Source organism: Talaromyces rugulosus, chromosome VI (assembly GCF_013368755.1).
Source record: "Talaromyces rugulosus chromosome VI, complete sequence".
Classification (NCBI taxonomy): Eukaryota; Fungi; Ascomycota; class Eurotiomycetes; order Eurotiales; family Trichocomaceae; genus Talaromyces; species Talaromyces rugulosus.
Genome location: NC_049566.1, coordinates 586629 through 606795, shown reverse-complemented (window position 1 = coordinate 606795; position 20167 = coordinate 586629). Strand labels below are relative to the sequence as shown.

The 20167-nt window shown below is 47.5% G+C and overlaps 8 protein-coding genes across 8 annotated transcripts; 3 read left to right on the top strand and 5 right to left on the bottom strand.

The window, feature by feature from the left end:
* Positions 1-16: 16 nt before the first annotated feature.
* Positions 17-400, bottom strand: TRUGW13939_10561 (uncharacterized protein; the record flags this gene model as incomplete). The annotated part of the gene is made up of 3 exons (XM_035493672.1): positions 17-56; positions 119-311; positions 367-400. 3 exons carry the CDS (start codon positions 398-400, stop codon positions 17-19), a joined length of 267 nt encoding a protein of 88 aa, XP_035349565.1.
* A 727-nt stretch (positions 401-1127) lies between these two features.
* TRUGW13939_10560 (uncharacterized protein) lies at positions 1128-2480 on the top strand (the record flags this gene model as incomplete). The annotated part of the gene is made up of 1 exon (XM_035493671.1): positions 1128-2480. The coding sequence occupies one exon, from the start codon at positions 1128-1130 to the stop codon at positions 2478-2480; it is 1353 nt and encodes a 450-aa protein (XP_035349564.1).
* A 198-nt stretch (positions 2481-2678) lies between these two features.
* On the bottom strand, positions 2679-4212 carry TRUGW13939_10559 (uncharacterized protein; the record flags this gene model as incomplete). The annotated part of the gene is made up of 3 exons (XM_035493670.1): positions 2679-3908; positions 3964-4104; positions 4168-4212. The coding sequence occupies 3 exons, from the start codon at positions 4210-4212 to the stop codon at positions 2679-2681; spliced, it is 1416 nt and encodes a 471-aa protein (XP_035349563.1).
* Positions 4213-6158: 1946 nt separating this feature from the next.
* On the top strand, positions 6159-7373 carry TRUGW13939_10558 (uncharacterized protein; the record flags this gene model as incomplete). The annotated part of the gene is made up of 2 exons (XM_035493669.1): positions 6159-6628; positions 6692-7373. The coding sequence occupies 2 exons, from the start codon at positions 6159-6161 to the stop codon at positions 7371-7373; spliced, it is 1152 nt and encodes a 383-aa protein (XP_035349562.1).
* Positions 7374-7697: 324 nt separating this feature from the next.
* TRUGW13939_10557 (uncharacterized protein) lies at positions 7698-8871 on the bottom strand (the record flags this gene model as incomplete). Its single annotated transcript, XM_035493668.1, has 2 exons — positions 7698-7818; positions 7880-8871. The coding sequence occupies 2 exons, from the start codon at positions 8869-8871 to the stop codon at positions 7698-7700; spliced, it is 1113 nt and encodes a 370-aa protein (XP_035349561.1).
* Positions 8872-9860: 989 nt separating this feature from the next.
* TRUGW13939_10556 (uncharacterized protein) lies at positions 9861-11936 on the bottom strand (the record flags this gene model as incomplete). The annotated part of the gene is made up of 5 exons (XM_035493667.1): positions 9861-10247; positions 10306-10700; positions 10758-10864; positions 10923-11058; positions 11129-11936. The coding sequence occupies 5 exons, from the start codon at positions 11934-11936 to the stop codon at positions 9861-9863; spliced, it is 1833 nt and encodes a 610-aa protein (XP_035349560.1).
* A 1011-nt stretch (positions 11937-12947) lies between these two features.
* TRUGW13939_10555 (uncharacterized protein) lies at positions 12948-14004 on the top strand (the record flags this gene model as incomplete). Its single annotated transcript, XM_035493666.1, has 2 exons — positions 12948-13305; positions 13382-14004. The coding sequence occupies 2 exons, from the start codon at positions 12948-12950 to the stop codon at positions 14002-14004; spliced, it is 981 nt and encodes a 326-aa protein (XP_035349559.1).
* Positions 14005-14217: 213 nt separating this feature from the next.
* On the bottom strand, positions 14218-19816 carry TRUGW13939_10554 (uncharacterized protein; the record flags this gene model as incomplete). The annotated part of the gene is made up of 8 exons (XM_035493665.1): positions 14218-14246; positions 14295-14642; positions 14694-15075; positions 15127-15322; positions 15380-15498; positions 16950-17519; positions 17589-19235; positions 19289-19816. 8 exons carry the CDS (start codon positions 19814-19816, stop codon positions 14218-14220), a joined length of 3819 nt encoding a protein of 1272 aa, XP_035349558.1.
* Between the last annotated feature and the right edge of the window lie 351 nt (positions 19817-20167).

Here is a 20167-nt window from a genome sequence, read left to right as displayed (position 1 = left end):
ACTGGAACCGAACAATCTACTTGTTCAGGCCCAAGGTGTCCTTGATCTTGTCGCCACTGTCACATGTCACCGTTAGCCATGGTTCTTCCAAGTGTGAAATACAAACATCAAAACTTACATGGAGTTGGTGGCACCACCGTGCGCTTCGTTGTCAGAAGTGCGCTGGGTCTTGTCAAAGGCAGACTGGACATTGGACTTGCTGTCGTCGGGCTGGCCACCACGGACAACGCGGTCAGCAGTGTCGGAGACGTTCTCGGAGAGCTTCTGCTGGGTAGACTTGGAGGCGTCAGGAGTAAGCTCCTCCTTGGCCTCTGTGGTGTTGTTTAGTAACAGGCAAAGGGAGGAGGAAAACGAGAGGAAACATACTGGAAGTGAAATCCTTGCGTCCAAAGTCAGACATGGTGATAGATTTGTGGAAGGTTGGTTGGTCTTTTTGAAATTTGGAAAGTATTTAATGTAGTCTTGAAGATGCTTGAAGTTTGATTGTGGATGGAAAAGAGTAGATTCTTCGAGGGAATTGAGCTCGATTAAATAGTTTTTTGCGGGAGACTGAAGGCCCACTACATTTGACGTGACGTACTACTTGGAATACTTGGAATGGCTTCCAAGGTATTCTTCGTGATGCCGCATTTGTGCAATGCGTCATCCATCCTGATGCTGGATGAATGATGAATCCATACAGCGCTAGCCGTGACGTAGTGATGACCTACTTGACGCTACCGGCGCACGGGTGCTGAGGGTGTGGCTTGGCGCCGATCCGTGTGGCGCCCAGTCAGGCCCCTTGCACGTGACAACCACGAACCGCCCTTCGGCTGGGCTCGGCTGTTTGCCCTGTTTGCTTCCGATCGGAAGGGCCTGGATCCAGGGATCGCTGCCGTCTGTATCGGGCAGGCGGTGAGGGGCACTCCCGCCACCCGACCACCTCACCTCGTTGCCTGGGTAAACAACCTGTCTCTGCTATCTACGCTTTTTAATCCTCACATCGAAGAAAATGCAGTTTCCATAGTGTTTTTTTTCTGCTTCTATCTTTTGCAGCTTATTTCGCATCCATATTACAGCGTCCTACCAGCCAAACAACGAAAGACGTGCCCCTTCTAACAACATTACATTCTGTGAATGTCTTGTCCATGCAATCTGCGGATGCCACCTCAAACTGGGACTTTACCGAAGTGATTGGTCTCCTTCGTACGCCCACGAAACCGCCAACCTCGTCGAAAGATGATTCGTTAAAGAACGACCGACGAAATGGCTATGAAGCCAACGTCGACCGTTCTTCGGACCACACACGGCTTGGAGATTTTTCTGCTTTGTGGGATGCTCTTCGGCAGCCTGCTGTGATTCGGAAACCATCCGAGGTTGACAAAACGACTAGACGTAGCTTGGAAGAAGCTTCAGCTGCCACATACGAGGAACCGCCGTCGAATTCTCCCTCGAAGCCGATATCTATTTTAAAACGCCGGCCCGAGGTCAAGTCTCTTCGTCAGCAGACCAGACTCAACAATGACACTTCCCTGGGCGTTCTTTCAGATTCCACCGCAGAAGCTATTTCTGATGGTGATGTCAGCGTTTTCGATTCGCCGGTGCAACGGAAATCTACCCTGGCATTTGTTCCATCCCAGATTCACACCATTGAAGAAATTACCCCAGTTTTAACACCGCCGTCATCTTGCGAAGAAAGCACTACTCCTTTGAAAACTTATGAAAAAGTCACTGAAAAGACGCCTCGCTACAAGTCGGCAGCAGACCGCAAAGCAGGCCTGGTGCTCAAATTAGGAAAGAAATTTCCCGAATTCATAGGTCTTACACCACCTAGTCGGCTTAGTCCACAAACTCACGACCTTCACGTGTTTGTCGATGCTTCCAATATTTCAATTGGTCTTCACGACAGCTACAAGATTCAGCATGGCATCCCGGTTACCACACATATCCGACGCCTGCCTTTGTCATTCCATAATTTTTCACTTATTCTCGAGCGGGGCCGACCTGTAGCCAAGCGGGTACTTGCAGGATCAGATCGATTTGCTGCCATTAATGAAGCCGAGAAAATCGGCTACGAAGTCAACATCCTCAGTCGCGTGCACAAGGCAAAGGAATACACCCCTCGCCAGCTAAAGTTCCGCAACACCCCCAACCACGGAGGAGGAGTCGGCTCTGAGACGGGCTCTTCTTCTCCTCCAGAAAGATGGGTCGAACAGTGTGTAGACGAAATTTTACACCTGAAAATGCTGGAGAGTCTGATTGACACGGACAAACCAGCGACCATCGTCCTCGCCACCGGAGACGCGGCGGAAGCCGAGTTCTCCGGGGGCTTTTTGCGCATGGTTGAGCGGGCGTTGCAAAAGGGCTGGAATGTCGAGGTGGTTAGCTTTGCGATGAACACGAGTTTTGCTTATAAGCGCAAGGAATTCCGCGCAAAGTGGAAATCCCAGTTTCGCATGATCAATTTGGAGGACTATGTCGAGGAGATGCTCGACATGTGAGTGTAGTAGATACACCATAATAGCTAAATCAAGATAACGGAACAATTCCTAGTATCATTTTCTCCAAAAACTTGAAATTCATAGCAATCCTAAAGTCAATCGTAGAGGATATCATGTCATAAAGCAACGCTCAACGGCTATCAATTTTACATAACGCTAAATTTCTCATGTCGTGAAATATTCCTAACGTTACATCCTTTACTTAACTCTCTCAAATCGAAAAGAGTGAGTGTACACATCCTCTCCCATCACAAGTGAGCGATACGCAAAACGTCTCTCGCCGTTCAGAACAGCACGCCAGCCAACTGGGACGCCGAAACGGAAAGCCTGAGCGACGTTGTTATGGTTATATTCAAGTTTCTCCCAGCACTTTTCGCTACTGGCTTCTGGGAAATTCTGAATATAGGTCTGCGAGAGGTCGTCGACGTCGAAAGTGACAGATTTTCTGGCACGGAGGAACATTTGACTGACAGTGGAAAAGAAGTCAAAGGGTTGTAGTAAATGGAACGAGCCAAAACAAACAACATGATCATGCATCGGGGCTTTGCTCAAGATTTCCTGCACAGGACCAATAATGAAGGGCTGTTCATAACATTTCTTGGAGATTGGAAGCGCTGTCATTTCCACCGAATAGTCCAGAGCCGTATACTTTGCTTGAACGCCAGCATCAATGGCAAAACGAGCAAACTCTCCACTGCCAGAACAACAGTCCAGAACGGTCCCGTTGTAGTCGTATTTTCCAACGAACGGGCTTAGGCGTGTTTGAGTCACGTTGGTCGCAAGGACTGTGTAGTAAAGACGAGCAAGCCTGCCTTGTTGCCTGGCGCAGCCTTCGTTACGCATAACGTATTGCGGTATCCTGGCGAGCCTCGTGGAAAGAATGACTTCGAAAAATGCTGCATGTCCTCCCGGGAATGTCTTTGCAATCACCTCATCGTCCCAAGGACTGGTACCTTGTGGATAAAAGAGGCGAGGCGCAGGATCCGCATTGATTGTGCTAATCTCAATAGACGCCCTGTCGACGTGCAAGTTGACGCGCAAATATCCAAGATATTCCTCAGTAGTTCCTCGGATGTGCTCAAACGTCGATTTAGCATTGTCCCGGAGACGCTCAGTTAACTCCGAATCGCCAGCCAGTTTCCATGTTGTTTCTTGGTCCTTGTACTCCAGTGGAGTTAACGCAAAGGCATTTTGCCCGATGAGAACAACCAAGACGGAAAAATCTCCACCTTGGTTCTTCAAAGTAGCATTTGGTAAGGCTAGTTGTGAAGTTGTCGGACCAACCCCATTTGCCTTGTCCAAGCTTTCTGCCACATGCAGGGACTTCAAAAGAGAATCAGAAACAGTGCCAATTCCCGTCAGGCTCGTCTTAGTGTTTAGATATTTTAAGGCTTCAGCCCACTTCTGATCGTAAGGATCTTGGTGGAACTTTGATCGGCTATTAGTCCTGAATATACATCATATGTATGTGGTTTAAGCTCACCAAGTAGTTGATAAAAACATCAGCCCTCCCAATTTCTAGATCGTCAATTTCCGCGATTGCATTTTCTTTAGTGATCTGCCTGGTCTCGATCGGATAGAGTTTTGTGTCGATGTAATCGGAAAGCTGAGGTCTGACAGGGGTCTATGACAGCCGCCAATTAGAGCCAAAATCCAACCAACTTAGGGTTAGGTGTTTTCAAAATACCTCGGACTCAGAAGCTGTACCAGGAACTACCACGCAAATTCTCATTTTCGACGGGTTTAATGTATGTTTGACGTCCTGGTCTGATGGATGATAGAAACGATGGTAAAACAAAGTGGTTGGCATGTAAATAATTTCTAAATAAAAAGCCTTTATATATGTTCAAAATCAGATATCCAATTATTTTAACCCCAGATTACCCCAGCACATCACTTGATCTACAGAGTATCCACTGCAATCCAGATGTCTTGAACACTTCACGAACTGGTACAGATGATCTACGATGATCTACACGTAGGATCTACGTGTCTTGCAGGACATATCAGGCACCCAGGGCAGGTACAGTCAGACTCTGACAACAGTCTGACAGCATGCACGCGGTGAGTCTTGAGTGGAGACGACACGCCAATTAGGTTCGGCCCTGTGATGCTTCTAACTTCTAACTTCTGGCCTTTTTCTTTGAGTAGTTTGCATAGGAGAGTGATACCGTTTCTTAATTGCATACGAAGTAAATCCTGGTGACGGCGAAAATATCACGGTTGTACATGGCTTTTTGATGGGGAAATGCCCTTTTCACCTAGCACTGGGCGTTGGAGCACCAAGTACAGTGTTAGCTAAAGTAGGTTAGTGTGTTTACAATAACTTTGAACAATGTATCATATATCACAGCCTGAGCGTGTGCATCATCGGTGGAAAGTATAATGAAATTGCCTCATGGGAGTCAATTGCTCGCGTCTACATTTTTCTCAGGTCGTTCTTCTACAGCCACAGCACAATAAGCCTCGAAGGTAACATTCTCCGCCCTTGCAATGACTTCTAGCCAGTCCAGTAGTGTCACGCCTGCCCAGACACAATAGTCTGGGTACGCTAATCATTGCAAGTCCCCATAGCTACTAATGTGTACTAGTGTTTATCTATATTTACTAGCCTACTAGAGCTTCAGTTTATGGATGTGGATTTTCTGCGAGTCACCGATGTTTCAGAAGGTTCCCGAGGAATCACTATTCATAGCCTCATAATCTGTGCTAGTGGTGGCATGATTACTCCTTAGCAAACTAGGATGGCCGCAGGATAAAATAATGTACAATAGCAATCACTGACATTAAGCAATGTTAGCGAATGCAGGATAAAACGTTAAGCGCCTATACGAGTTGGTCTGTTGCTGCGAATCAACAGCCTTGCCACTAAAACGAATATGAATAATTCGCAATATGGTTGCAGGGAAAAAAAAGCTTGACATCACATATCCTTTAGTTGGTTGAGCACACTTTCCAGGTTTTGTCTACTAGCGCTTGCGTTCTCAGCAAAAATTGCTAGATAGACATTATAGATCGGTGGCCATAAGACAAGAAGGATTAATAACTAGATTATACCATCAGGAGTTTCATCTAGAACTATCTTATGCATCTTTCCGCTCAAGAACAAAGCTACAGGGCTTGTATTTAACTCTGGTTTGCGAGGCAACTGGCTTGGGGCATGGAGATAACTCGACGGTCCTAGTATTGAAAACAAATTGTGAGTATGGCCTACATAAAGCTCTCGCACACTGACGAATTACCAAAACCAAAGTGCTACGAATCATGGAAAAAGGTAAGTTTACATCTGTCTTCAGCGCTAGCTGCAGAAGCTGATGTAAAGGGTCTAGCAGCACGGGGTACACTACCAACCCCCGGATCAATCAAAACATAAGTTTCTCCCGATTGCCAATAATAACAGGCACTTTCCTGGTAACTAGATCGCCTCTCGCGGCATGGGAAATGAAATCTGTTGTGACTCGATGAAAATATCGCGCTGTACGAACCCTGCTGGTACTGTGCAAGGGAAAGAAGGACCGAGAAGCAATGCGTAACATATTGGGTTGGACTGATCGAAGTCCCTTTGTCGGAACTCTGTCGGAACGGACGTGTCTCTTATACGACTTGCCGATGTGGTAGAACCATCTACGACATCACTCGTTTTGTGGTGTAGGTACTGCATCTCCGTGTTGGAAAATCATGTCTCTACAGAGCTTAAGATATCTTGTATCAAATCTAGTCTCAGCCGTTTCAAAACAGAAACTATTCCCCTTGGAATCATGTATCTTGTTCGATAAACAAGAAGGACAGCAATGGCTTGAACTTATGACATTCGATCCCGTTTTTCTGCATACGATAGTATTCACAACACTCACCTACCATGACTCGCTTTTAGGCCGCCAAGAATGCGCACCTACGAATACACAGATATCGTTGCACTTCACAAAGACACTTCGCCTTTTTCGTGAAAGACTAATACTTGAGGATGACGGAGCAAAATTCTCAGACATAACGATATTTATAGTCCTTGGTCTGGCCATCTACGCCTACCTGACTGGGGAGCGTAAAGCTGCAGAGTATCACCTTTCTGCCCTGCGCACCATCATAGATTTCAGAGGTGGGTTAAGTGTCTTTTGGCATAATGAGAAGCTTCTTTTTGAGCTCTTCAGGTAAATATCCTCTCGTCTCTTTAATTATCTACCGCTGAATTAATATGGTTGATCCTTTTTTAGATGTGATATAGGCCGAGCTCTCAATAACGGATCAACGCCATTCTTCTTCTACAACCCTTTAGTAGAGCCATTCCCACCATATCCAGAGGAAGAACTACTACTTGGCTTTTTGGGATCCGACACTCAAGCCACACAAGGCAACAAACACAAATTCCTAGATGAGGTTGATAAGGACTTAGCCAAAGCCTGGAGTATCGTGGAGCAATTCAGTGCACGTATCAACCTTGTCGACGAAACTAAGAATAAACTACCAAAAAAGCTTTTATTGGACACAATGGCTTCTGTTATGTACCGTGTCATGCACATGAGCTACGAATACGGGTCTCTTGACGAATGTATACGTCTCGGATTACTGGCGTATTCATCAAGCATATTTCTACAGTGGAGCAACAGAAGGACGTCGTATCATCGTTTTTCAACTGCCTACAGAGACCTTTTGACTACCTCGCACTTCTTAGATCTGTTCCCTATTCATTTCCGACTGTGGTTTCTGGTGACTGGGGCTGTTTCAATATTCAAGGAGCATGATGACCAGTGGCTCAAATCACAGTTGTTGTATATCATCGATTCGTGCAAGCTGGAAAGGTGGGATCAAGTGAAGAATATTTTGCATTCAATTATGTGGATTGACCTGTTGCATGATCATCTTGGAAAAGGATTCTTCGACAATATTGTAACTTAAAGTTCACTCAAAACTTTGCATGCTCGTAGTGCTCAATCTTGCAAAGCTGATACTTGTATGAAAATTGGGTGCCTATTTATTGCTTGGCAATTTATTTTGCAATTTTAGAGCCACAAATCATCTTAAGCACCCATGCTTCCGACCAAAATGCTTGACACAGTGATTTAACAAGGTAGATAGATACTCGATTAATCCTCTGCGAGAATCCAATAAGGTATTGATTATATTTATTCAGCAATAACAACTAGCAACTCTGATTAAATGAAACAAAAAGAGTGAACTGGAGGTCAAGGATGAAGATGAAGCAACGTATGTTCTTAGACATCAATCGCGACGCATCGAAGCGATGATCTGCTCGACATTTGCAAAACGAAGTTCCTGGAGTGTCTCCGTCCAAATCGGATCAGTTAAAACCTTACCATCAGTATAGAACCAGCGAGAGAGTCTGAAATATTGTAAAGAGTTAGATCAAAAACAATTTTATCAGACATTTGCGGGTGGCTTACGGAGCAATCTGACAATTCATCAGAAAACAACCATGAGATTCTTTGCCATGTCCCATAATAGCGTCAACATATGTTGCTGCTCCTCTATCCACAGGTCTTCCGGCAATAGAAAAAAACATCTTTGCAGCAACACCAGTAGCCCCCGTGGCATCACGGGCTAGACCGGTACCCTTTGTGAGTCCCGGATCAACCATGTTAATGATGACTTGGTCGGGATCAACACGCTCCGCCAGTCTGACTATCAATAGCTGACAGATTAATTTCGAGACTCCGTATCTCTCTTCAGCATCCCAGGGTGTTATTGCTGTGTTGTCAAAAGAGGACAAAAACGGGCGTTTATCCTTGTTGGGTATCTTGCATAAATGAGCCGTTACCGAATTGACAATGGTAAGTCGTGCGGGCTGATCTCTTCTCATTGACTTGTTTTTGAGAACTGGAAGAAGGAGAATAGACAAGAGTACAGTGCTTATGTGATTCACCTGTATTGTCTTCTCGTGGCCAGTTGAAGGATTAGTCGAGAATGTCATTGGACTCAAACCGGCATTAAGAATGACAAAATCGATCCGAGTCAAGTCCTCTTGGCACTTTTGAGCAAAGGCCTGAATGGACTCGTAGGACTCCATATCAAGCTGCCAAACATCTATCTTGGCGGAGGGATTGGCATTGGCAACGGCTGCAGCACGGAGTTGCTTCGCAGCCGTGTTCCCCTTTTCGATTGATCGTACAGCCATCACCAAGTGGGATAGACCAAGAGACAGAAGTTGTTTGGATGACTCAAGCCCCAATCCAATGTTGGAACCCGTGATGATTGCACATGAACCTTTCTCTGCAATGGTTGGATACTTTTCTTTCGTCGGAAGATTGATTTTGGTTCGAAATTGGTTCTTGAAGAATACCGGGCCGAAATTTTCTGTTAAAGGGAGCATATACTTAGAAGCAACTGAACTCGACTCAGAGGCCTTGCTCTGGCCTTTTCTCCGTTGTGAAGGCATTATGGTATTGCGAAGAACTTTGTAAAGATAGACTTAAGATGGAATAAAGAGAAACTATACACTACAAGGCAGACTACAAGACGCAGACCATTTAATTTATATACCCCCCACTACCAGGAATTTATGAACAAACTTCATGTTTTTAGGTCTATTCCCAAAAAGGCAAACAATCATGGTCCAGTCATAGTTGCGATAGCCATAGGAACTATAGGCAGATATATACAGATCTTCATTACTAAAATTCCTTTTTATTCTAAAAATAGGAAACAATCATTAGCTCCACTTGAGTTTTGTTCTAGTTCTGAAACAGCCAATACCTTGAATGCTGGTGTTTAGTAGAGAATGGATCTCCGCTAAAGACCGCGGAGTTAGGGCTAATTTTGGCGCTATTCCAGAAATGGCAAACAATCTTGAACCAGTCAAAAGAGCTCATTGTTACGAGACCACTTACATGACACCTGGGCAGGAACTAGCACCATTGCGGAAAGGTATTAATTTTTGTTGGGGACAAAATATGACCAATGCGTGAATCTTACGGGGTATAGTGGTCTGACAGTGAATTAGTTCGAATGACCGTAGAGGGCGAAGAAATCGATCCACTCACTAAATCTAACTAAATACATCTTAAAGAATCTTATATTATAGGGAAGAATTTAACCCATGTAGTCCAATACCGGAGGTATATCCATAATATTGATAGGGCTTTTGGCACCTTTCTTTCTCTTCTCGGTGACATTCCCTATTGACCCATTCTGAGTCCCCTGTCATGAACTCAACAATACTCGACTCTCCATTTCATCAAGGATCTCTAGGAGTGGGTTTAATCTTTATAGAAACTTAGAAGCAGCCCATATGAAGTCATTCAGAGCTTAGAAGGGGGGAGTCAAGAACATGGAAACAGTAAGCAAGACTTTGATCCTGTACAAGCTCTGTGTCATTGAATATCATGTAATCATGTACGATTTTCTAGCCAGCAACTTCATCAACCTCTATGCAGTGATACCGAGATCTTTCTCAGCCAGCCCCCTGCAGAAGGGGTGGTAAAAGTCTTTGTGCCTCTGGAAAGCATCCAAAGCAAGCTGCCTATCAACCTTGTTCAGGGCTCGCAATAAGGGTCGCACGTATTTCACGCGACCAACGTGGCCAAGCCACTCAGCGACGTCACTGAAACACGATGTATCATTCGCCTTGAGAGCGACGAGCAAGTATGACGTTTTCAGTTCAACGCTCGTAGAGGTAGCGACATTGTAGACCTTTCCAAGAAGCTGAGCTCGCTCAGGGCTCAAAGGCTTTTCAGCTTGCTGGACGGTTTCGAGGAAAGTGAGTTTCTGGTTAGCAGTGAACTCTTCAACATCCTTTTCACTAGGCTCAAATGACTACAAGAAACTGTCAGCATATCGAACATGCTCAAGAATAAGGAAAAAGGCTGCTTACTGGATCCTTCCACTTGTTGGCCAGCTCGAAGCATTGGTCTGCCAGGGTGGTGTCAAACTCGGGCTTAGGAGGTAGACCAGGAGTGTAGAGCTTATCGTTCCAGTCGATGGTGGCAATATTCTTTTTTATCTCGGCGTCGCCCGTCTCGTTGAAAAAGTCCATGAATGTGTCACGGAACTCGAAAGAGTCCAATGATTTTCCGGCCCATTTGTCGAAGTAGTGAGGGATAAATTTATCAAAGTTCTCTCGACCGACCACTTTCTCGAGATAATACAGCAGATGGAAACCCTTTTCGTATGCTACTGTACTGAAAACTTCGTCGGGATCAACATTGTCATGGTTGACAACCAGCTTGGTGTATTCATGATCTTTGCCAAATTGTTCGACGTCGTCCTCTGTAGATGCCTGTGTAAGTATGGTTACTTTGAGGTAGCATATCGGAAGTCACATACCAAGGCGTTTCCAGCCGAGAATGGCAGAGAAATGAAACTCGGCGTCGCCGTTAACGGCACCTACAATACGCCTCTGCAGGTATATAGTCCATCCCTCATTCAACCAGCTGGGGGATAGTTAGTTTCAGGAGCGCTATTCTTGCGAGAATACGGTACAATACTTACAAATGTTCCCAACTACAGTTGGTTACTAGATTGCCGCTCCAACCGTGGCTCAACTCGTGGGCAAAGAGGTCGACATTTTGTCGGTCACCGCTAATGATGGCTGGGGTAGCAAAGGTATAAATAGGAATTTCCATTCCTGAGACTGACTTAGTTCTGGGCTTTCCAGACGTCTCGATTATATCAATCGATATAGAACAAAGACTCACCTCCGAAAGGAAAACTGGGAGGAAGGATAAGGACATTGTATTCCCCCCATCTATAAGGGAAGACAAGCTTCTCGGCAGCCTGTAGGAACTTTTCTATATCATTTTCCAGCTCCCATTTGCAGGCGGCAAGCTCGTTTGGCCCTGTAGCAACAATGCTTCGAGGCCCGATCCGGGCTGTCGCAATGTCTCCCGAGGCTACAGCAAAGAGGTACGAAGGAATAGGAATCTTTTGTTCAAACTCGTAGACCTTCTCCGTGCCAAGAGTCGCAGTGTGGTCTCGATCTCCTACATACAAGCCACTGGCAACTACTGGAAGTTTGGAAGTAAGTCTGAACGAGAAGGTGGACTTGACATCGGGGCTATCTTGGCAGGGGAAGATGGAGCGGGCATTGATAGGGTAAGCCTGAGAGAATATGTAGGGATGTTTGCCATTGGATGTCTGCGCTGGAGAGAGCCATTGCAACGCAGGACACTTGTCTGTGGTTTGAACATGGATCTTTATGTGGATAACCTCCTCCTTGGAAACACCGCCTGGGACAGCCACATGCAGCGGGGCCCCAAACGGGTCAGAGTGATCCTTTATTTCCCACTTGGCCTCTACATCGTTCACTCTGACATCAGAGATCTTCACAGAGTTGGAGTCAAGGATGACTTCTTCGCTCTCCTTGTCTGTCTGACTCTCAAGCTGCAAGACCACGGAACCATGGATTTGCTTTACATCAAAGTCGATTTTGAAATCGACACTAGTGTGTTTTGTGCGCCAGGCGCCATAGTTGGAGAGTGAGCAGGGATCTCTTGTAGCTGTCATGTCGTCGATGGCAATAAGTCGAATGGTTTTAGTTACAATGCTTGGTCGCAATTCTGGGAGAAATGTGCAAATGCGCAGATCTATATATGACTGTGCGTCTACACTAATCCTCTATTAGGGCTATTACAATGGTTCCTTATCGATGTAGCGTCACTTTCCATGTCATCCTTGCTACAGTCTGACAACAATAATAAGAACAATGTAACAATCTGAGTCAGATCCGCCCTGACGTCACACCGCCGGGTAACCCTAACCAGTCAGACTCTTATTATTTTCATACAACCAGGCTTCAAATGCAATATTTTGATAAATTATTTGTCGATTGTAAAATCTTACTAGTCCTATCGACCAAGTTTGACTTGCTAAAATCAACTGCACATGTGTTAGCTTATCACTGGATAACATGTGTTAGTAAATTGGCATTACATCGCTGAAATTCGTTCGGCAACCACTTTGGCGTTTATGCGCTACCAACATTGAATTATAAGCTTATATTTTAGATCATGTCGATTATACAGGCTAGGGTATAACATTTTTAGCACGGTGATCACTAAAAGTATATTTACAGATGGATGGTGCTTGCATCCAATATGTTACTAGCCAACTAGCATAGAAACATACAGGGCTGAAATAAAAATGGGACCCTGGCGTCCAATTCTAGGTTTAGACCTGTAGAATAAAGCTAAATCCATAAAGAATTAGTCCATCCTTTTAGTCCCTTCGAATATTTATTGTTGCATAAAATGAGTGCCTGCGTGGCCAACGAAGCTCGGGATCTCCGCACCCCGCATCCATACTTCTGTCCCGCCGAGAATGAGATATTTTCTCTCTCCCTACTTTTCTGCTCCTCTCGATCCTTTCATCCAGTCAGTCCACGTCCCTCATTCATATAACACCACCAATGCGGTAACTCAGGAAGAAAAAGAGAGAGAAGAGAGAGAGAGAGAGAGAGAGAGAGAGAGAGAGGAAACCAGGACACCAGGGACCAGGGACCAGGGGAGAAATACAACAATGCCCCCCTCGCAAAACCAATCCCCGCCAATCTTCCTCCTCAAAACCGCCGCAACCCCTCGCGATCTATACGAGGAATACTTTCGCAAGGAGTTTTGTGTGAACACGCAGAGTCATGGATACAACCCCGTGTTTGTGCCGGTGCTGTCGCACCGCATGCATACCGAGAACCTGGCGCGTGTAGAGTCTTTTTTCACATCTCATCAAACCCATCAAAATGACGGTGGCGACGAGGAGAAGGAGAAGGGGGAAGTGGAATCGTTTATTGGCGAGAATCCGACATATGGAGGCATGATATTTACGAGCCAGCGAGCGGTCGAAGGGTTTCGAGATGTTCTCAAACAAGGCAACATTCCGGGTACGTACAATACACATCTACGATCCCAAATCTTTATTAGAACTTTTTTTTTTTTTTTTGACTAACAGCCCAACAGCACCAGTATCGCAAAACCTGGTTCTATACACCGTCGGCCCCGCGACAACACGCCTCCTCACCCCCCTCCGCGACCAATACCTGCCACACGCAAGAATCGTGGGCGAAGAAGCCGGCACAGGCGAGAAACTCGCGCTTATTATACTCAATGACTATAACAACACTTGGCACCACACCAATAAACCCAAACCAGGACTATTATTTCTTGTAGGCGAGCAGCGGCGAGACATCATCCCGCGCACGCTGATGAACGACTCGCTCGAAGAACACCGCCGCATCCGCGTCGACGAGCTGGTCGTGTACGAAACGACAGAGATGCCGGGTTTTGAAGCGTCGTTTCGAGACGCGGTCACGTCTGGTGAAAAGGTCCTCAACGACAACGACAGCAACATGTGGGTCACTATCTTTTCGCCCACAGGCTGCGATGCTGTGCTCCGCGTTCTTGGAGAACTCTCCTCTTCGGGAAATGAACAGAAGAAGAAATGTTTGATTGTCACAATCGGCCCTACAACGCGTGACCATTTACGGATCAAACACGGTGTTGAGCCGGATGCTGTTGCGGAGACACCGAATCCAGAGGGGGTCGGGGAAGCGATTAGAAAGTTTTACAACAATACCCAGTAGACTGGTATATATATAAGTACATGTAAATATATTTTTAGATAATACCCTCGACAAATTATCATTTATTCTTGCTATGTAACTAGATCTGTCTAGCATCATGAAACAAATCATTAAAAGTGCATTTTTTTGTATTTCGGTAACAGATCGCTTCAAACAGATGGTCACTCTGCATGGCACGTTTTCATATAGTTGTTCAATCATCGACTCAAAAATCTACCGCATAATTTCCTCGTAGATCAGGACTGTAGTCATGTTAGCCAGGCTAGTACAATAAAACGAGGGAAACTCACGCTTTAGTTGCTCCTTGCTAAGAGCGTCTTTGTTCTTGTCAAAATCAAAAAATTCCTCCGGAATGGGATCCGCGGTCGGCTCGTCTTCAGGGTCGTGGTATGGTTCCAAATATGGATGTCGCAGGGCTTCCTCGACTGTGATGCGCTTGGCCGGGTTGAAAGCCAGCAGCTTCTCTAACAAATCCAGAGCGAGGTCGTTCGTCTTGGGGAACAGGGCCTTGAAGGGAATCTTCTTCTTAAACGGTAACGAGCGAATGTACTCGCGCGCGCGGCGGGATTTGATACCATAGTAATCCTCCATGGTGGGAGTGCCGAGTACATCCAGAATCAAGGTGAGTTGGTGGTGGTCTATCGATGATTAGCATTGACTTTTTTGAGTAATAAAAAAAGGCGAATTACAGTCTTTGCCCGGGAATAGTGGCTTCCCACTGAGCATCTCGGCCAGGATACATCCCACACTCCAGACATCGATGGCTTTGGTGTATTCCTTGAACGTCAACATGATTTCAGGCGCACGGTACCAGCGAGTAGCGACGTATTCCGTCATGAAGCCCGAGTTGTCGTCGGTTGAAGCAGCAGAGCGGGCGAGACCGAAATCACAGACTTTCAAGTCGCAGTTGGCATTCAAGAGCAGATTGGAAGGCTTCAAGTCTCGGTGCAGCACGTTGGCGGAATGCATGGCCTTTAATGCGCGCAGAGTCTGGTAAATAAAGTACTGGCAGTGGTCATCGGACAGCTCCTGCGTGCGGATCACACGGTGCATATCGGTTTCCATCAGTTCCTATGCCGTTAGTTCCGAGCCAAGAAGAAAAGAAAAGAAAAAAAAACACACCTGGATGAGGTAGACCTCGGTGAAACTGTCATAGTTGCGAGGTCGTTGGATGTCGAGGATCGAAATAATGTTCTCGTGGTTGAAATATCGCAGCAGCTTCATCTCTCGCAGTGTTCGGAGACAGAACATGGAATGGTCAAAGGGGGTGATCTTTTTGATGGCTACTTTTTGGCCAGAAGGCTTATGCAACGCAGAGCTGTCCATGTCCATGTCAGCGGGGGATTTTTACAAATGCATGCAGGCTTCCAATTACCAGACGACACCGTATGCGCCCTCGCCAATGACATCCTGAATATCGTACTGGTCGGACACGTTGAAGGAGATCTTTCTCGACCCTCCTTGGGGGTTTTGACTTTGAGCCATGGCGGCTCTCTGGAGTCGGCGTAATTAGCGATATGCGGGAGGGAGAGAGAGAGAGAGAAAGCGAGCGAAAACAGAGAAGCTAGAAGGGCAGTATTTCAAGAAAAAGAAAAGAAAAAAAGAGGCTGGTCTATTGAGAACAATAGAAACGGGGCCTCCACTTTGAATGCTCACGACGACCCGCCGTGTGGGACAGGAAAGGAACAGTCAACATACATACCTCTCTACCTTTTTAGGTCACCTTCACAATTAATGTGTGGCAGCACTATTGTCCTCCACTCGACCAAGATCCAGGAAGCGACCAAAAAGCTATGCGCTATCGGAATGTAGTGTACTGTATAGCGGCGAAGTGGGATGCGCGGAGGGGTAGACAAGTGATTTAAGGAGAACTCGTTCTAAAGCAGTTTTTCCAGTCAGCGATATATTACTCGATTCCCTGGCGGGTGGTCCCTGAGTCATAGAGCAGCAATAGAGGGTCGAGTCATCGATGCAATGCGTGAGAATACATACAAGAGACGACTGTACTCGATATTGGTCGGAGGTAAACAAAGGGCATGCAAGACGACAGCGAAATAACTGAACGGACGAGAACAGGCAGCTGCAAGAACAGGCAGCTGCAAGAACAAGTCAAGCGTCAGCAACAAGCCACGACAGCGCCAGTATACGCCTGTTTCCTGCGTAAGAGTGCGAGTTGCAGCAGGATCAGATCAGATGAAGAGCAGGGAGAGAGAGAAGCAGCAACAGAAGGTGGGGCAATCACACGGGGCGGGTAGTAACTGCTAACTAAGTACGCGGGGCGCTCACTCGAAACACACGCTAGTGGTGTATCATACTATCCAGTACTAAGTACGGAGCAGTAATAATAACTAACAGGTGAAACGGACGAGACGGGCTAATTGGCATTATTGCTGGGCTATGCTCAAAGTAAGTTGGTGTTATGTACGTCCATCACAAAGACCGCTCCGGACTATATTTGGGCGCCAATGAGGAGCCCAGGACAGCCGCCGGGCTGATTACAAGTAACCCTACAAGCAGAAGAGAGAAAAAGCATCAAAAAATAGCAAAAAATAGCAAAAAATAGCAACGACAGTGTTGGCCACTCACAGCGCCAAATCGCCCTGGTGGGGCCAGCAGCACCCCCATTGCACGCTCCGATTGGCTGCTGGGCGTGCGCCGTCACATCCAGCCGGCGTCAACGTCAATTATCGTCAACTGCTATTGATCAACACCCAAAAGACTTGACGCCGCCAAGCTTTGTTTCGTCGCCAATAGCAATAATAGCAATACGAGGGAAGCTGAACCTATAACTGAAACTGAACAAATATACTGAATTCATATAATGCTTGACGCTACATGATCTAATAGCACGCCCTGGTTTATCAATCAAGTGATCATCACTGCACCACCTGTCAACCCGTTAGTTTAGCCATTGAAAATAAGCAGTGTTTACAAGCAGATCATACCTTGTCTCGCAAGGAGGCCATAAATTGCTGTAAACTGGGACTCTGGTCTGTGCGGTCCTCCACCAGCATCGTCTGCGCCCACAGTCTGAGTCCCGGCTCGCCATCTTCCTTGACAACATACAGCTGGGGCGAGATGATGCTGCCCACGCCCTTGGCCTTGTGGTCTCGGCTCTTTTGCAGCACCGCGCGCACCCGCTCGTTGAAGTCGTTGTCTAGCTCGATCAGGAATTGCTTGCCAACCCGCAGCTGGTTCTTGTCGCTGACGCCAAAGACATCCAGCACAAGCTGCGGCACCGCGTCACGTCCAACCCACAAGAACTGCGTCTGTCCGTCGTCGATCAAGTAGAGACCGTAGGGCACCAGCCGTTCTGACGACAGGTTGATAGGAGGCGGAAGAACAATTTCTCCCGTCTTGTCGTCCGGCAGTCCTGCATCGTCTGGCATGTCGTGGAGAGAATACAGCTTCGGGTAGATGTACTGGATCATGAGGTTCATCGGTAATGTCGAGAGCAGGCAGAGAGCTGCCGACCGCATGTCCGTAGGGATCTGTGCGGATTTGCGGAGACCAAGCTGCGTGAAGTTAGCAAATATTATTCAACGTATTAGAGAACAAGAAAAGGAAAGGAGAGAAAAACACACGTTCTTCATCAATGCCAAAAACAATACAGGTAGCCCTCTCATGTTGGCCGGGAACTGGAGTCCGCCACCGCCGACACTGCCACCAGCAAGCTCCTTGCGGTATGTAGACAGAAGCTCGACAAGTTTCGACTGCACAGCTTCACGCGCCTGCTCCAATCCGCTGCCCAACACACGCTCAACTGCCTTGTGACTAAAGTACGTGGTAATTGCTTGCTGGTTAGCCGATGCGTACAAGTCTGCCAGCGTCTGAGTCGTGGGCAAGGCCAGCGTCAAAACTCGGATCCTTCTCTCGCCGTTGCATGTGGTGTGCAAAACAGCCGTCTGCAAGCAGACAACAGGCTTGGTAACCGTCTCGTCAATAGCCACCTCAACCACGTACGCTTGATCACGGGGGAATCCAGGGAATGCGCAAAGGTCCGAGCTCCGGTTGAAGAAGTTTCCGTAGAATGTGTTCATCCGAAGCCCTGTCGTCGCGCGCACACGCAACACCGCTTCCAACCCAATCTCCGACGAAAGATAATCGGAAAATTCCCGGGCGAACTTGATGGCGTCTTCTGTGCGGGCGGCGTTCCATCCGGGATAGAAATATGTCTGGCCACCGGTGTACCGAGGCAGGTTGCTGAGGGAGGCAACGTCTTGATATTGTGACGAAAACAGGAACATATCAATCGATACTTGGGCCTTGGAACACTCCACTGCAAAACTCTTGTAAAAGCTGTTGCCCGTCTGCAATAGGCTGCCCTCCTTGCTGGTGCCCAGGACTTTCTTGTCCTCTCGAACCGTAAGTGCGCCGTGGCCGAGATTAGGCAGTGAAGAAGAAAGCACGGTAATCTTTCCGCCGACGTGAGCAATCAGCTTGTAACCCGCTCGAAGACCTGATCCCAACGCACAGCCACCATTTTGGGTATTCTGGAACATATCTTGTAGTTTGTCCAGGAAAGTCTCAATGTTCTCCCGGCACTCGCTCAGTGTGACAAGGAGATCGCCCGGAATAGGCAAGAAAGGCTCTTCGAGATCGCTGACCACCAACATCCTAGGATCCGAGTTTTCTGATCCATCTCTGGGAATGGTAAAGTAGTGCAAACTAGAATCGACAGCGAGAAACCCGAGTCGGGTCCTTCGGTCGGCATTGGGAATTCGGTCCAAGCTCTCTTTGATGCATCGAGCGGCGGTTGCAAGGAGGCCGTTGGTCACCGAGGCGTAGCTAACATCAATCAAGAACAAGTAGACCAATGGTTGCGGCGGGCGGACCATGTATTCCTGTGGCGCAACAAACTCCACCACCGAGTAGTTCAATTCCGGACGCTGTGAGCGATCGGCGGGCTTTTGTAGAGTAGTATCCCAATCAAAGGCTTGGGGGACGTCATTGGTCAAGTTACACATGTTGCAACGCCAGCGGTGCCCTTGGTCCAAGAACGACACGAACGGGTTGATGTATGATCGGCAACGTCTGCATCGAGAAATGACCTGATCAGGGATCACTGGGACATCGTCTTCCGCATCGTGAAGCGCAGCGTATGGTTGAATGACAAGGGCGAACGGCAGTTTTGATTTCTTGAGAAGCGAGTGGGTTGTCGGCACAGCATTGAGAGTGGATCGCACATACTTGGGTGGGCAGTTGGCGTAAGGCGAAGGGTAAATACTCGTCTGTCTAGAGGTTAGCAAAGAATATTATCTGTGTTTACAACAACGAAACCCACGTTTGGAGGTAGAATGATGGGAGGAGGCGGGTAGTCAATCTCGGCGACATTGAACGGCTGGGTCAGAAGGTCGGTCGGATACAGCTGGTTCAGAGGAACGGCTCTCGGGACTTGCTGGGGTTGCATGGGCTGCTGAGGCTGGTTCGGATCACCGACTCCCATGTGGCCGAACTGCTGGGTGACTTGGGCCACGCCAGCATCTGCGGGGCCTGGGTACCCAGCTACCGGGGGTTGATAACCGCCAGGAGCAGGAACTGCTGGCGCAACATATCCTGCAGCAGGGTCTGCTCCGTATCCAGCGGGGGGGTATCCAGCAGCGGCCGCCTGGGCAGCGTAAGCGCCATAATTGCCACCGCCCTGTTGTTGTCCTCCGAGAGCCGCATTCGCACCTGAGCCGAAATCAAACGCTTGACCAGCATAGGCACGTTTCTTCTTTGCGCCAGCTTGGGCGGCGGGACCTGCACCAGGTGCTGGAGGCTGCTGGTCGTAGCCCTCCTGAGGAGGATAGTCTCCCTGTGGTGACGCCATCGAGGAATTGGGGAGCTGCTGCAGCAGAAATTCACAGCGGTGCTGTCACAAGCGGGCTGCCTTTTGTAGGCAAAAGGGTACAATCGAATAGCTCGAGGACTCGTTGCAGTGTCACTGTCACTGGGCGTTAGTAACGTAACCGACGACGGAATCCCACACAGGGATGCGGGGAAGATGCGGTCTGCCATACTAGAAATCGGAGGCTGCTTGCGAGTGCAATCAAATAGGGACAGACACGTTCTGTCAAGTCAGACAGGCCGCAGGGAGGATTCGAGGGCCGCCAGGGGGAGGATCTGTTGATTGCTGATCGATTCGACGTGGCGTGGAACAAAAGCAGCAGTCGCCGTTGTC